This window comes from Cervus canadensis, chromosome 3, assembly GCF_019320065.1.
Source record: "Cervus canadensis isolate Bull #8, Minnesota chromosome 3, ASM1932006v1, whole genome shotgun sequence".
NCBI classification, from domain to species: Eukaryota; Metazoa; Chordata; class Mammalia; order Artiodactyla; family Cervidae; genus Cervus; species Cervus canadensis.
This window is the reverse complement of record NC_057388.1, coordinates 113825787-113843183: the sequence shown is the minus strand read 5'-3', so window position 1 is coordinate 113843183 and position 17397 is coordinate 113825787. Positions and strand designations below refer to the sequence as shown.

The 17397-nt window shown below is 43.4% G+C and overlaps 1 protein-coding gene and 1 pseudogene across 1 annotated transcript in view; both read right to left on the bottom strand.

Annotated features, from left to right (window-relative positions):
* Positions 1-2137: 2137 nt before the first annotated feature.
* GALNTL5 (polypeptide N-acetylgalactosaminyltransferase like 5) overlaps positions 2138-17397 on the bottom strand; it is a 55030-nt gene continuing 39770 nt past the window's right edge. Inside the window, exons 8-10 of the mRNA XM_043462485.1 lie at positions 16311-16428; positions 5061-5210; positions 2138-2317 (exon numbers count right to left, since the gene is read on the bottom strand). Of these exons, the coding sequence (XP_043318420.1) occupies positions 2162-2317; positions 5061-5210; positions 16311-16428 (424 nt within the window). The 3' untranslated portion in view covers positions 2138-2161. The remainder of the gene's footprint in view (positions 2318-5060; positions 5211-16310; positions 16429-17397) is intronic.
* Positions 13341-14973, bottom strand: LOC122438918 (annotated as a pseudogene).

Here is a 17397-nt window from a genome sequence, read left to right as displayed (position 1 = left end):
ACACTAGGATGTTGATTCTGATTTCTTTTCTCTTCCAGAGTCAGCTGAAATAATATTCAAGAGGAAACTGTTTGGGCAACCTTCTACATCATTTCTAAGACTCATTCATATTATCTAGTACCTGAACTAAATTACGTTAAAAAAACTGAGACAATGTTAGGCCCATGGCTGTAAGAAAAAGAACATTTTTCCCCCCTTGGTTCAATGTTGGTATTTACATCTTTCTTTATGCTTACCAAACAAGAAGATTCTCTGAATTTATACTACAATTCTCTTTTTGCCTTTGGCTACCTAACTTTTATTTTGTATATTACTCTAACTTTAATAGATTCATTGATTTATTACAATTGATTTTTTATTACTTTCTAGAAGCAGCTAAGGTATAAATATGTGCCAAGAATATGATAATAATGTGGCTATTACTTTGTTCTGCCAGATTGACTTTGTAGAAGCTCAGTCAAGTCACCCTAACCACCTGTAACAAACATGTGTGCTGTGTGTGCTCCGTCATGTCTGACACTCTGCGACCCCATGGATTGTAGCCCCCCAGGCTCCTCTGCCCATAGAATTTTCCAGGCAGGAATTCTGGAGTGGGTTGCCATTACCTACCTCAGGGGATCTTCCTGACCCAGGGATTGAACCTGCATCTCCTGCATTGGCAGGTGGATTCCTTACCACTAGCACCACCTGGGAAGCCCGGTACCATATGGGCACAGGTTTTCCCCATCTCTTTCTAGCAATAGATTTTATAGAGTATTTTGCCGAACACCATGGGTTTAAAGACATTATAAACTGGTGTTTTTTTTTTTACACTGTATATATTATTTCAAAAAACACGAGCTCCATGAAGAGATGGATGTTTACCTGCGCCATTGTTTGCTGTGTCCCAGCACCTAGACACACACGGCCTGGGCTGACCATTCAGTTGTTGGTAGAATGAGCTTAATAGATAAGTTGTTTCCTGCTATGTAAAACTATATTTTCTCTAGCAGAAGCTATGTTTAGTGATTCTAAGTCTCCTCCTTTCTACTCCTTTTAATATGTTCCTTCCCTCATTTTCTCATTCTCTTTGTTTTTGGATTAAATATATTTTCACTTTTCTAGCTGCGTGCACCATGGTGAATGCCACCGCCATCCCCCTAGCCTCACAGAAGTACTTTAAGACACCCGGGAGTGTGTCCACCTGGCATAGATATGGAAGCTCGTTACTTCCTCCCCAATCCCAGCTAAACAGTTCTCAAGTCACATCAAACACAGATTATCGACAAGGCGTGCGGGCCAAGGAGTGTCAGGAGAGCTGTAGGCCAGAGCCTTAGGAGGGAACAGGCAGGAAAAAGGCAAAATCAGAAGCCAGGAAGAGGGAATGTCTCCGATTAACTGAAGGGCTGACAGGAACAAATGGGGAGGCTGGGCTGGAGAGCTGGGTTATCCAGGCAAGTGGCTGGACATTAAAAACTCAGGAAACCAATCAAGCAAGGCATAAGGATCAGCATCTGCACCAGCAGCGAAAAAGGAGCTCAATACAGTTGAGCCAAAATTAGTATGGGCCAACCAAGGCTCTCTGAGAATGTCTTTCTGGGGAGGTCACTGGCCCCAGTCACCTATCTGCGGTAGGAATTGAGTTGCCCATGAGTGGAGCACTCCCTATGGTCTACCAGGGCGAAGTAGGCTTGGCAAATGTGCTGTGCTCAGTCACGTCCGACTCTTTGTGGCCCCATGGACTGTGGGCCACCAGGCTCTTCCATCCACGGAATTTTCCAGGCAAGAAAACTGGAGTGGGTTGCCATTTCCTACGATCTTCCCTACCCAGGGACTGAGCCTGCCTCTCTTTAGTCTCCTGCTTTGGCAGGTGAGTTCTTTACCACTAGTGCCACCTGAGGCTTGGCAAATTATTGGAAATGATACACTGCATCTCAATCAATTTTGATAGTCTAAACTGTGTGACAACATGCATTTCCAATGTTCAAGGTCTTGCCTTGAACTAAGTACCCAGAGCCATCATTAAAGGGAGGAAAAAAGGCAATTCTGGTGTCAACCATTCTGGTTGTATTTATTATTGTATTTCACATAATTTCATAATGGTCCAAACTTGTCCCTTCTCTATGTTGAAGGACTAGGGGACTTTTTAACCCTTTTTTAATGAAAACGACTGGTATTCCTCTCATGAGATTATCTCAGATGCCTCCAATTCTGGGAAGATAGTATCCAAATACCACTGAAATGACTTGCAACCCAATCGTTTCCTTAACTCAACACGCTCACTGATGTTTCCATAGGCAGCAGACTTCAGAGCGGGTCTTCGTAGAAAAAACTGTTCCTAAATGGAAAGAATCATTTCATGAAACCAAACAAATCTTTGTCCATCAAGTCATGATATCTAACAGAGCAGAATCTAATTTCATCATCTAACAGAGCAGTATATATTTTCATCATCTGAACTAAAACAAAACAATCAACAATAAGCCTTTTCCTCTGTGTGGGGAGGGCAGACACATGAGACCTGGGACTCACTCAGCCACAGCTGTTCGCAGGCTGTGCTGTGACCGCCGTGATGAAAGCGGCTAGAGGCACTAGGAGACCTAGGTCCTGCTTCTCAAGAGCCCAGAATCACAGTTACCTGTGGTAGTGTTCCCCCTTTCTCCTGATCTCCCAGTGAGGCTACAGGACAGAACCCCTCACTCCCCAGTCCCCGTCAACACTTCAGTGGTTTCAGAAACAGAGGGTGGTGCGGTGGCTAAGGGGAAACTGGCTCTGGAGGAGGGCATCCTGGCTTCAGTTTCTCCCTCCGCCACGGTGTAGACACTGAAGCACAGTTTGGACATTCATCAGGATTTAGGCAGGCACTAATTCATGGCCCATGAGTCCATGTTTCCAGATTTATTCAAGATATATCTCTACAAATGTGCAAAAAGACATGGGAAAAGGATGTTCATTTCAGCAGAGTTAAGGAATAACAAAAAGCTGAGACGATCAGAATGTCATCTATGGGGGCTGTTTATTAATGGGATCAATTTTAGGAAATCTATTCAAAGGAAATATTTAAAAGAGTGACATGTTTATATGTTCTGATTTTAAGACTTTGAAAGTATATTTTTAAATTATATAAATAAATGGAAAATTCTAAAACAAAATACTGATGCTCAAATCTAGTTATGTAAAAGAAAAGGCTATATACTCCTGTGTATGTGAATGTAACAGAAACTACAGAGAGTAAGTTAGTGATGACTTCTGAGGGGTAGAACTATGGGCTTCAGAAGCTTACTTTTCACTTCATACTTTTCAATACCGTAAGACTTTTAAAAATGCAGATGCTTCACCTTTTTAAAAGTAAACATCAGGAAATACAATAAGCATACAAAAGAAGCACATAAAATATAAATGTGCACCTTAATGAATTATCAAAAAAATCAACCTGAATAAACTTGGCTAGGTCAAGAAATAGAACAAAACCAGTACCTCAGAAGCCACTTGCCTTTTCCTTCATGATCATAATTCTTCCTCTTAAGTTTCAAGTGCTATTCTGATTATGTGTTCATTTCTTTGCTTTTCTTTCTAGCATTGATATCTAATTATTCATGCATAAATGATATGGTTTGATATTATGTTTTTAACTTTATAGAAATGGAAAAATACAGTATGTATGCTATTGTGTTTGGCTTCTTTTATTCACTGTCTTGAAGATTTACCTATGCTGCTGTATGTGTGTCTAAAGTTGGTTAATTTTCATTGCTACATAGAAGTATATCGATTAAACATATCATATTTATCATATTCCATTCCCCTCCTGATAAGCATTTGGGTTGCATTCTGTTTTGGCTAACACAATCAATGCTGTTTATAAACATTCCTGTTCATCTGTTGCGGTGCACAGAAGCACCCATTCTGTAGTGTCTACACAGGATGGACTTGCTAGCTCATGGGATAGTCATTATCTTTTATTATTTTATTCAATAGTGCCAAACTGTTTCCCAAAAGGAGTTTGTAACAATTAACACTCCCACCCACAGTGTCTGAGACTTGCCCACACATGATCCTGTCAGGCTTCAAAAATGTTTCGCCCCTCCGGGTGGCTGTGTAAAAATATCTCATTGAGGTTTTAATTCATATTGCCCTGCTTACTAAAGAATTTGAAGTATTATTACTTTTATAATTTAAAATAATAATAAAGAAATATTAGATCAACACCAGGACATATACTATCACAGAGACAGTCTTCCATATTTCTACCCATGTATCTGCAATGAGGTCGTGTGGCTACTGTCCACATCAGTTTGAACTTTCAAATTAAAACAAAGCTGCATCTATATATTCTCTATATGCACATTCTAAAGTTCCTGGCAAGAGGCTGAAAGCATGGGGAGATGCACGCATGAGGGGCCTGGCTTTGATGTAGAAACCTTTGACCAGAAAGGAAAAGAGGTAGCAAAGATCCTCGTGTGTGGCGCTTCAGCCTCATCACTTGGGACTTGGTAGCGAGTCGAGGAAGAGAATCTAAAAACGTTTGCATGGGAATGGGGACAGAGAGGCGTCTGCTGCAGAGGGGTAATCTTGGGAATGAAAAATAGACCTGGGGAAGAAAAAAAAGACTCCGTGTTTGGTCGATTTACTTCTGAGAAACCTGAGTTTCCCTAGAGATTAAAACAATGAGTAAGGTGCAAGTGTAGTGGGTTAGAAGGAACTAATCGCGAATAGGGTCTGAAAATGAGTGGGTGAGGAACTGAAAGGGCACATGTGTACTAAGCTGCTTCAGTCCTGTCTGACTCTTTGCGATCCTATGGACCCTTGCCCCCCAGGCTCCTCTGTCCATGGGATTCTCCAGGCAAGAATACTGGAGTGGGTAGCCATGCCCTTCTCCAGGGGATCTTCCCAACCCAGGGATGGAACCCATGTCTCTTATGTCTACCTGCATTGGCAGGCGGGTTCTTTACCACTAGCACCACCTGGACCCTAATTTAAGGAAAAGCACAAAATTTGGTATCTGGAAGGCAGTAGAAAGCTTCTTCAGAGCTAGTCCCTCTCTGTTTTGACTCATCTTCCCAAACCAGGGATGTATCCTTCACCTTGTATTCATCTAGCCAAATGTGTACCAGTCTGAGATTGTTATATTCCATGGCTTTTATAACTTCAGAGTGGTTTGTCATGTGTTGCCTATTGATGTGTCCAACTCGAGAGCAGGGGATTACATAGAGCTGGCCTCCACACATCCAGATCTATAGACATAAGGAAAACAGAAAACGCATTAATGATTAGTGTCTGTCTGCTAGTAACAGGCAACTGCTGAATTAAAACAGAAACAACAGCCATCGTTAAGTGTCTTATTTCATTTAATCCTCACAACAACCGTACGCTGTGATCATCCCCATTCTACAAATGAAGAAACTAATACATGCATTAGTCAAGAAGTTTGCCCAGTAATATAGCAGCAGAGCACAAATTTCAAGCTCAAATCTGGCCCCAGAGTCATCGCTCTGAACACTAAGCGGTCCTGCCTTGCTTGTACATGACCAACTCTGATGTTGATCATATGAAGACTGACAAGATACTTTGTCTTAGGATATTCTCAAACAATATGCTGAAAGTAACATTTTCTGAGACTCTTAAGTACTGCTGGCTGTTAGGTTCAGTCGCTCAGTCGTGTCCAACTCTTTGCAATCCCATGGAATGCAGCCCACCAGGCTCCTCTGTCCATGGGATTCTCCAGGCGAGAACAGTGGATTGGGTTGGCTGTTAGTAGGTAACAAAAGAAACATTGATCATGGGTGACTTCAGTTATTCCTCTTTTTTTGTACTTAAAACACTTTATAATGCTTATTTTTAATAACTTTTTTTTACTACACACAAAAAATATGATCATAGGAAAAATAAGTGTAGAAAACCAAACAGGGGAAAAAATCACTTTTTAAAGACTTCATCAGTCAATACTAATTGAAATTGTTGTTGTTTAGTTGCTAAAGTTTTGTCCAACACTTTCGCAACTCCGTGGACTGTAGCCCACCAGGCTCCTCTGTTCATGGGACTTATGAGGCAAGAATACTGGAGTGGGTTGCCATTTCCTTGTATGTATGTGTATATACAGAGATACACAACAGTAAGATAACTTGCTTTTTAAATTTAATGTTTTGCAAAGTTATTTTTAAAGTCTTGTATTATTTGGAATAATACAAGAATATTGGAATGTTGGTAGTTTTAAATTTTTTTATTATTATAGATAACACCACAAAGAATGTGCTTGTAATGTAAACCTCACATAGAGTATACCTACACAACTCTTCCATTTGAGTCAGTGACACTTACATGGTTCCTAGGTCAGCAGCAACAGCATCAGTAGGGAACTAACAAATGTAAATCCCTGGGCCTACCCAGACCTACTGACCTAGGAACGCTGGGTCTGGGGGCCCAGTATTTCTGTACTTTAATCAGTTCTTTAGGTGATTCTGATGCATTCTAAAGTGTTCTAATTAATCAAGGTCATACATCCCAGTTTTATAGATGTTTCCTTAGGAAATCCACCTAATCATTTAAAATAATACTCACTGAAAACAATATTCAGAAGTATTATGGTGAAAATATCAGATAGTCAGAAAGGATTATGTTAAAGAAAAGGGAAAAGCAGAACTTGTGACATGAGACCTAATGACTGGTACAACAAACTTCCAGGGTTCTTTAAAAATACCCAGAAATATCCAACCTGTCCATCCTAAAGGTCAGTCCTGGGTGTTCATTGGAAGGACTGATGTTGAAGCTGAAACTCCAATACTTTGGCCACCTGATTCAAAGAGCTGACTCATTGGAAAAGACCCTGATGCTGGGAAAGATTGAGGGCAGGAGGACAAGGGGACAACAGAGGATGAGATGGTTGGATGGCATCACTGACTCAATGGACATGGGTTTGGGTGGACTTCGGGAGTCGGTGATGGACAGGGAGGCCTGGAGTGCTGTGGTTCATGGGGTCACAAAGAGTAGGACACGACTGAGTGACTGAACTGAACTGATCCCCATAAAATGTCTACAAAAATATACATTGAATGCCTTCTCCAGAATGCATGCCACAGTATCTTCATCTGGCTTGCTCAGTTAGTAGAGCTTGAGACTCTTAAATGAGTCACAAAGGGATTTCCCTGATGGTCCAGTGGTTGAGAATCCAGCTTGCAGTGAGGGGGACATGTGTTCGATCCCTGGCCCGGGAATTAAGATCTCACATGCTGTGGGGCAATTAAGCCCACACGCTCACACCAAAACTACTGAGCCTGCTCACCACAGGGAGGATCCTACATGCCACAGTTGAGACTCAATGCAAGCAAATAAAATAAATTTTTAAAAAATAATAGAATAAAATGAATGACACAGTAGAAAATCCCTTAGACCAGAAGTCCAAAGATTTAGGTTCTTTTATCATCTTTGCTACATGCTGATGATCAGACATATCCTCTCTGAATCTCTTTTTCACCTGCAATTGAGAACTAAATAGTTGATCATTTAAGCTACTGCTTGGGGGTGCTTTGTTACACAGCAAAAGCTAACTGATACAAGTCATCTGCAATATTTTAATCTCTTTTTCAAGAGATCTTAAGGAAATTTGGAAAATGAGTAATATCCATGTAATAATTAGGACAGATACAGAAGTATTTATTATTGTTGGTGCAGTCTTACATGTGTGAAATGTTTCTTATCAAAAAAGAGATCTGGCTATGAGCATAGAATAGAAAAGTAACCAAAGTGATCAAGGGGGAGTGAAAATAAAACACATACTAAAAGACTTTCTCAAAAAGTCAAATTGAGGATGCAATCGCAACTTAGCCCCATTTTCACAGGACCCATGCAGTTGCTCTTTTCCTCTTGATTCATTCTCAAAGGGACACAATCCATCTGGACATGTCTTTTGTTCTGCTCATTGTCCATGTAGGAGATGGTCAGCTTTCTTTCTCGGATATACTGCTGGAAGTAGTCTGTCCAGCTCCCAGTATTACTATTATTATTAGAGGAGGAAGAGGATGGTGAGGAGGGAGACTATCCCATCAAGAGTTAATATAGTGGGACTTCTGTGGTGGTCCAGTGGCTAAGACTCCACGCTCCCAAAGCAGGGCATCTGAGTTCGATTCCAGGTCTGGGAACTAGACCCCACATGCCACAACTCAGAGTTCACAAGACACAACTAAAGACCCCACGTGCTGCAACTAAGACCCAGTGCAGCCAAATAAATAGATTAATAATAAAAATACCATAAAAAAAGAGTTAGTATAGTTTAGTACTTCAGAGTCCAAACTCAGAGGCCACTCCGTGTGGTTCAAATCCCCTATGAGCCGTGTGATCTGGGGCAAGTTACTGAAGTTACTCAATCCATTTGTGTCTCAGTTTCCTCATCTGTAAAATGAGAATAACAATAGCACTGGCCTTACTACTGAGTCTGCGCACTTGAGAGCCCGCCTGCCACAACTAGAGAGCCTGCGTGACAAAACTAGAGAACCTAGGCACCTAGAAAGTTCGTGCACTGAAAAGAGAGATCCCACGGAAAGCAACAAAGGCCCCGCATGCAGCAACTAAGATCCAACACAGACAAATAAGTAAATATTAAAAAAAAAAAAAGACAGTACCTGCCTCATGGGATTGTTATGAGCATCAGATAATCTGACACTTGTGAAGTGCTTAGGGTTTGTGTTTTGTAAAATGAGAGTGTCTTTGCTGTAGTGAAGTGTGGTAGGTTATAAGCATGGCCACATATGCTTTTCATTCCTACCTGCACATCTAACTGCTAAGTAACTCTGTACTCCACTCATCAAGAAACGAGGTTTATTTCTCCATCTCTTGAAACTGGTCTTGGCCTTGTGACTTGCTTTGGCCCAACAGGACATTAGCAAAGGTGATGCTTGAAAAGTGTGTGCAGCACTTTGGGAACCTTTTGCTCTTGGGAACCTTGTGACCACTTCACAGTAAATGAACCTCGCTAGCCTGCCTAACCAAGAGAGACAAATGGTCTGGTCATCTCCACTGCCCCAACACTGGACACTGGCCAATGTCCAGACATGTAAATGAGGCCATCCCATGCTAGCTAGCACCAGCTGACCCTCCAGATGAACACAGATGTGTAAGCATCACTAGTAAAATCAGCCCTCCTGGCTGTGACCGAAGAAACCATTTTAGCAACACAACAAATTTTGAGGAGTAACAATTGTTTGTTGTTTCAAGCCACTGTATTTTTGGGACAGTTTGTTACACAGCAAAAACTAACTGATACACTAAGGAAGTAAATGGGACCTCTTATCCACTTAGCTGCTCGTTCCAGAAACTTGGTGTGATTGATGAAAATACTGTTCTGCAAACATTGTCTCACTCACTACCCCTCACCAAGGGGCAGAGTATACTTCTCTGACACACTAACTTTGGACTTGTCCATTTGACAAGCCTTGGTCCATGGAATGTGAGCAGACACGGTGTCTCTGGAGACTTTAGACAGGCTGTGTGGTTTGCCTTGACTTTTGCCTTCCTACTGTCACATAAGAACATGCCCAGAGTTGCTAGTAGAATGACCAGCAAAGCTGAGCAGACTCAGAGCCCAGCCCCGCCAGTGTAAATGCCCAGGCAGAGCCATGCTGGCCGACCCGCAGACATCTGAAAGAAGAAAGTAGATGCTTCTTGTTCTGAGTTGCCTGGTTTTGAACTGGTCTGTAACAAGCATCATCATGGCATTAGCTGACTGGTAACTGGTAACTGGGCTGTCCTTGACAGCTCTTTTTCTCAGCACCCACCTAGCTGGTCAGCATACCTATGGGACATTCTAATGATGGTAATATGTAGGCAACTGGTCACACAAGCTTATGACTCAGGAGAAGGAACTGGGAAGGGGCAAGAATTGGTATCACTTGCATCCATCAGTCATGCAAATCTGATCTGGATAAGGTTTTGGAGCAGGTGGGGTGAGCAGAGAAAGAGGGACTTGGGGAAACCCTACAGGGTGGAAATTCTGAGAAGATGGGCCAAGAAAAGTCACTGGTTTGAGCAGGGGGCTGGGTGCTGAGCAGCTTGCCTAATCCTCAAGGTGAAGACCCAGGAGAACCCGCTTCAGCCCTTCTCTAGCACAAACCAGCGCTTGTGGTTTGCTCTCAAACTGCAACCTCCCCGGGCTGCAGCAACTGTGGGCTGAATCTGAGCTGGCATCCGGGTCTAAGCGCCCAGTCTGGAGGTGAGGCGGGTGGTTCTCCGGGTGTAGAGCAGGGCCCTGGGCCTTGAAGCAGTGTCCTGACCCTTTGGGGTACTGTGGGATGGAGCACTGAGGCAGGGGGCCAGCCAGGGCACAGGCTGCCTGCTCTCTCAGGGAAACAGAGGTGCCAACCTGGAGCCTGGTTCTGAGACTTATTCCGAGGTTGGAATTGAAGCTGCAGCTCCGAGGGCAACAGCGAATCATCACTTCCCACGAGCAATAGTAATACTGACCTCGGGGCAACTAAAGCAAGTCTGGGCATTGGAGGCATCCAATATATGGCCAGCCTCAGCAAGAAGCCGGGGCTTCCCTGGTGGCTCAGATGGTAAAGCGTCTGTCTGCAATGCGGGAGACCCAGGTTCAATCCCTGGGTTGGGAAGATCCCCTGGAGAAGGAAATGGCAACCCACTCCAGTATTCTTGCCTGGAAAATCCCATGGACGGAGGAACCTGGTAGGCTACAGTCCATGGGATTGCAAAGAGTCGGATTCGACTGAGTGACTTCACATTCATTCATTAGTGAGAAGTGACTTAGAAACCGGGTAAACCGGAGCTAGGGGGCCGTGGGGGCCTTAAGACCTGAAGTTGAATAGATCATAAAAGCCAGGAAGGGACAGGTTTGGAGCACACTGCTTATGAGTTCTGTGAATTTGCCAAGCTATACTATCTCTCTGTGACGTGGTTTCTCCACTCTAAACAGGAGACAATGCGGGTACCTACCTCCCAGGTTTATTGTGAAGATGAAGTGAGCTAGCATCTGTAATATTTCAGAGCAGTGCATGTCACACATGATGACAACTGGAAGATGAAATACATTTGTATCCTTCACATCTCACCTAACACGCCACTTCTGCAGGGAAGCCACTGAAGACACACCCCTCCCCCAAGACAAGGCCAGGTTCCCCTTCTATGTGACCTCACAGTACTCTGTATTTCTCCTTCATTGCAGTGATCAGAAATACAGCTAAATAACTAATCATCTCACTCTACCCCGAAGAGAATGGAAACTTTATGCCATTCGAAACCACTTCCGCATTAAGGGCTGCTATACTTTAGCACCCAGTGCAGTGCTTAGCACATAACAGGTTCTCAGTAAATACTGTTGAATGAGTGAGTGAGTGAGTGAATGAATGAAAGGGGATTGCGTCTTCTGAATACCCAGCACGTGGCACAGCCTGATGCAAGAGCTACTCCTTAGATGATGGGTGTGTTGAACCTCAAACTTCACTTGAACTCTCAAGAGAGTCCGAAACTGAGATGACTCTCTTTCATTTAGTCCGAAGCTAAAACAGGACGTGGGTTTTAGCACCACACAGGTGTCAGTTACAGCCACGGAAGCTGACGGGGATATATTATGAAAAGGATCAGCCAGGGGATGGCACAGACATGGGCCAAGGAGAAGAGACGTGCTGCTACAGATCCTGGTGGCCCTGGCTCGCCTTTTGACCCCTTTGGGCCCCTTTTGTTTCTGGGTCATGGAGGGGAAGGCTGAGATGCGGAGACGGCTGAGCTCATGGTGGACTGCAGGTGGCCGGCTCAGTGGAGAGGTTCTTTCCTAGCAGATAAGGAAACATTGCACTAGGTTAACAACAGGCACGTCTTCACAGGTGCAAAAAATGGCTCCATATTAGCCCTGAGCCCTGAAGAGCACGTGGGGCGAGGAGCAAGTGTTGTCAAGAAAAGTCTTGGGAACAGCCATGTTTGAGAGATACACAGAAGAATAAACTCCTGGGAAGGAGATTGAGCACAGCTGAGCAAGGCAAGGGGATTTTCTTGGATTTTGCTCTAAAATCCAAGAACACTTCTGGAAAAGACTGGGCACTAGAGGTAATCTGTCTGCCAATGCAGGGGCTTCCCAGCTGGCACTAGTGGTAAAGAGCCCACCTGCCAATGCAGGAGACGTAAGAGATGCAGGTTCGATCCCTGGGTTGGGAGGATCCCTTGGAGGAGGCCATGGCAACCCACTCCAGTATTCTTGCCTGGAGCATCCCATGGACAGAGGAACCTGGCGGGCTAAAGTCCATGGGGTCACAAAAATTGGACATGACTGCGCGACTCACACACACACACACACACACACACACACACTTCTAAGAAAGCTAAAGCTCAGAGAGAATAGGAATTTTCTCATAAAGGAAGCAGTTTTCTCTACATCTGATTGTCTCTGTTAGAAAAGACACAAAGCAGAGAAAAGTGAAGGAAAAAATGTGAAGGGCAATGATGATGAGCTGACAGCCCACATGTTTATGCACAGTTCAAAGTGATCATTATAAAAATCTATTAGAATTCAGTCAAATGCAAAAAATGACCTATAATAAACATATGATAAATGTTTGAATTGTCATACCTTAGTATCTTCTTCAGACTCTCCAGGCATATCTACTTTGTACCTTATTCTCCACCCTAATTATTTCATTAAATCTTTTTTTTTTTTTTTTGGTCATGCCATACACCTTGCAGGATCTTAGTTACCTGACCAGGGATTGAACCCAGGCCTTTGGCAGTGAAAGCACTGAGTCCTAACCACTGGACTACCAGGGAATTCCCACATTAAATTGTTATACAGTTCTGAGAATGGGATTTTTATTTATTCCTATTTAACAGGTGTAGGCTTCCCTGGCAACTCAGTGGTAAAGAAGCTGCCAGCCAATGCAGGAGACACAGGTTCAGTTCCTGAGTTGGGAAGATCCCCTGGAGAAGAAAATGGTAACCCATTCCAGTATTCTTGTCTGGGAAATTCCACGGACAGAGAAGCCTGTAGTCCATGGGGTTGCAAAGAGTTAGATGTGACTTAGCAACTAAATAACAACAATTTAACAGGTGAGAAAACCTAGAACTAGAAAAGTGAATGACCTGCCAAGTGTCTTACAGCAAGTGAGGGATAGGGCTGGGACTCACCCTGATGTCTAATGTTCTCATAGAATTTTTTTTTCATTTTTTTCTGAGGTTTAATTTCAACTAATGAATTTTTAAATTATAAAGGTAACATCAATCCAAATCTTGAATTATTTGTAATGTACAAACTATTTTTTTGTAATTGTAGGTGAAATAGATTATTTTCACCATGTCAATGCCTTCACCCTTATTTATGGTCTTTTTCTTGAGTTCTTTTTCCTCAACAGTTTAACAAGTCACTTCTGGTTTGGCTAAAGTGCAATCCTAGCACAATAATGTTTCAGCTTGCAAGAAGAACGCCCTTATTGAGTTGATAGAACTCCACCAACTGGATTAGATCCGTAAATCTTGTATGTCTCATCTAGGGTGTGGAACATCTCTCCATCATCTTCCACTGGTATAATTTGAAAGTGCTTTATTTTTTGTCCATGACTCATTGACAGTACAAAAGTTTTGGGGTTACTCTGACTATCCCGTACCAAGAAAACTCCATCCACTAGACCTTGCTGAATAATTAATTGCTGAGCTTCCTCTCTAGAAATTTTGTGGTGAAACCATGGTTGGGACTGATGGATAGCCAAGTTTGTGGCAGAGCTCTGTGAAGACGAGGTGGGGCTACCGTGACTGCCCAGGCGTAAACATCCTTTTTTCCTCCAAGTTTGTCCTTCTTCAACTGCAACGGAAAAGGCTTCAGTGGGATTTTCTGTAACTCTGGTTTTCTGGCCTGAGAAGTCCATTGCTACCAGGGAATTCTCTGATTTACTTCTCATGGGAGATATACTCTGAGAACTATAGCCACTTCTGCCTTGATATGGATGCATGTAATTCCGGTACAGCTGTATGCCATACTTAAGCAATCTAATCGCGGTGACCCAGCACATCCTACTCTGCTCTTCTTCTGCACAGAGCATTTTCAGGTCTCGGGGCCCTCCTGCTTTGTTAGGCTTAAAGCAGAATTCCTGGTTAGTCGGTGCTGCGTGTTTTTTTGTTTTTTGTTTTTGCCTGCCAGTGACACATAAATATCGCTATTGCCAAAATTCGCTGAAAAATTGCAAATGCTGTGGTTCCTTTGATGTCCCTTTAGTAGAAAACTATAAACCGGATCTTCTTAAAAGGAAGTAAATCTTTTTCCAGGACTTCTTTCCCTGTTCTTTTGGATGTAGGAAGCCATGGATTTCAGGATATGTGCTTGAACTTAAAAACATCTGCAAAATCTGTGTGGGGGATATGTCACCATTGGTCTCAGTTGCAGAAGACACCATATGCTCTAGGAAAAAGTACATTGGGTTTTTAAAGAATTCATATTTGGCATAATTTTTTCTAAAGTATAGCTTATTTTCTTCTTCCATCCCCCAGTTAGATAGCACTTCAGTCACCAGCTCGTGGTCTTCTATTGTTCTTTCTAGACCTACATGAGGCAGGTGCTCAAAAAGGGTCCAGCTGTGGTCATCAATGTAATGATTCTTCAGGATCAACAGCTGGCAAACATCCCGGGCAGTTATGTCACTGGGTACCTCTAAAGCTCTGCTGGTTTCATCTTCACTGTATACTTTAATTACCTGTTTTTCCCTTGAATTTGCTTCGGGAAACAGGTCTGCTGACAACACAGATGTAAATGGAGAGCAGCAAGCTCAGGAAAAGGGTTTGGAATAGATGGCATTTCCAGAACATCAAGATCTTTCTTTTTTTTCTCCTGTCTGCCGCACAGCCGCGGGTCGCGTCCGGAGGGGGCAGGAGCGCCCGCGCGTGCAGCCAGGGGGCCGGCGCCAGGTGGCGGGCGTCGCCCCTCTCCTGGGCAGCGCCGCACACCTGGGCGGCCAGCGGCGAGTCCCGGGCAGGCGCCCGACCCGCGGCGCTCTGCCCATCTTGCAGGGAAGTGGTCATTGTCGCCGGCCGGGGGGCTCGGGCGTCATGGGACACCCGGCGCGGGGGGAGGAGATCGGGCGGCGGGAGGCGAGGTGCTGGTTCGGCAGCCCTAGCCGCTGCAGGTGCGGGCGGCTCAGACGCTCAGCCGAGCGATAGGTGAGGCCAGAATTTTTTTTTTAAGTTAAATCTATTATTTTTATTGGTATAATTTGTGCACCACCAGAAATTCACCCTTCTAAGGTATATAACTCAGTGATCTTCAGTATTTTCACAAGGTTGCATAATCCTCACCACCATCGAGTTCCGGGACATTTCGCCACCCCAAATAGAAACCTGGTCCCTATCAGCAGTCACTCTCCTCCCCCCGCCCCTGGAAACCGCTAATTCACATTCTGTTCCTGCCCATGTGCTTAGTCTGGACATTTCATATGAATGGATTCATAAATACATGGTCATTTGCATCTGGGGCTTCCCTGAGAACTCAGCTGGTAAAGAAATTCACCTACAATGCGGGAGACCTGGGTTCGATCCCTGCGTTGGGAAAATCCCCTGGAAAGGGGAAAGGCTACCACTCCAGTATTCTGGCTTGGAGAATTCCATGCACCATATAGCCCCTGGGGTCACAAAGAGCCGGACACAACTGAGCGACTTTCACTCACTCACCCCATGTGCATCTGGCTTCTTTCACTTAGCAAAATGTCTTCAAGTTTCATCCATGCTGTAGCAGGCATCTCAAGATTTAAGAGTCAGGAGACAATTTAGACGTCTTTTATCAAGTCTCTTGTTTTACAGATAGAGAACCAGAGGCCTAACTCAGCCCACATATTTAGTGACACCCAAGTCCTCTCCCTCCTAATCCCGTGTTTTTTTCTACCATGTTACTACCAAGAGATTCCACAAACAGATGAAAAATATCATATTAATTTAACATATCTGATGTTAGAAGAAACATAGGTAAGAAAATCTGATATTTTATGAAAGGTTTTCCATTTCCGTAAGTGGAAGTCACTCAGTCGTGTCTGACTCTTTTCGACCCCGTGGACTATACAATCCATGGGATTCTCCAGGCCAGAATACTGGAGTGGGTAGCCGTTCTCTTCTCCAAGGGATCTTCCCAACTTAGGGATCGAACCCAGGTCTCCTGCATTGCAGGCAGATTCTTTACCAGCTGAACCACTAGGGAAGCCCATTTCTGTAAGGAATCCCATAAATCATTGACTTGATGTGACACCTGAATAGCACCTGATGTACCTGTAGGGAAACGGCATAGCTGCCACAACATATTATGTGACTTAAAGTTAGATTTTACTTTCTATATATAAAGGTAACTATTGAAAACATAAGGTTGGAATTACCCTTAGTGAAAGTTCCAGGTTTTCTCCTCCCCACAGATTCATGCCCTTGTCGTACTGTCCAATTTCATTAAAATAATGCCTACTTATAGCAAAAATTCCTCCAGGCATTGCAGGTGACCTACAAAGGACACACAGATATTAGATTGATTCCATATGTGCAGGCATTATGGATTTTAGCCAAAGTTATGTTGAATACAGCGAAAACAGTTAAAAACTAGAAAACACCCATGTTAGCTTCAAAATTATCTTCATATACATTTAAGTATGTACTCATTTAATTCTCATAACAGCATGTGAAGTTATTCACCAGACTTACAGAGAAAGAAATAAGGTTCAGAGAGGTTAAGTAACTCATAGAAGATCACACAACTCTAACTAAATTAAAATAGAGGCAAAGATGAAGGACTTGCTAGGCTATGGTGTTAGAAAATTGACTCATATAGTTTGTGAAACAAAGAGGGTAACATTAAAGGAGAAGTGAGCCTGGAGTCAAAGTTATTAGAAAATGTGGGAAGTGATCTGGAGAAAGTCTCTTGAGAAACAGCCTCATAAATGCAGTTAGAAGCCCTAACAATGAGATTATTCTCACATTTAGAAATATATTTTCCAAGACTAATATCCAAGGAAAATGACCTTCTTCTCAACCTATAAAATTATAGACAGAAGCCCTTGGATAAATATTTTATATATGAATTTGGCAGACTTTGACTTTTTCTGGACTATCCACAGTGCTAGTATTCTGATCGTTGATCAACATGCAACTGATCCCTGAGAATCATGTCTACATTTTAAATCTGGACAGCTGAAATCTGAGGGATACGAACCATGTGGTATTCTGCACCGGGATGAGATGCTCAATTCAACTCAGTTCAGTTCAGTCCCTCAGTCGTATCCGACTCTTTGCAACCCCATGAACCGCAGCACGCCAGGCCTCCCTGCCCATCACCAACTCCCAGAGTCCACCCAAACCCATGTCCATTGTGTCGGTGATGCCATCCAACCATCTCATCCTCTGTCATCCCCTTCTCCTCCTGCCCTCAATCTTTCCCAGCATCAGGGTCTTTTCAAATGAGTCAGCTCTCCACAT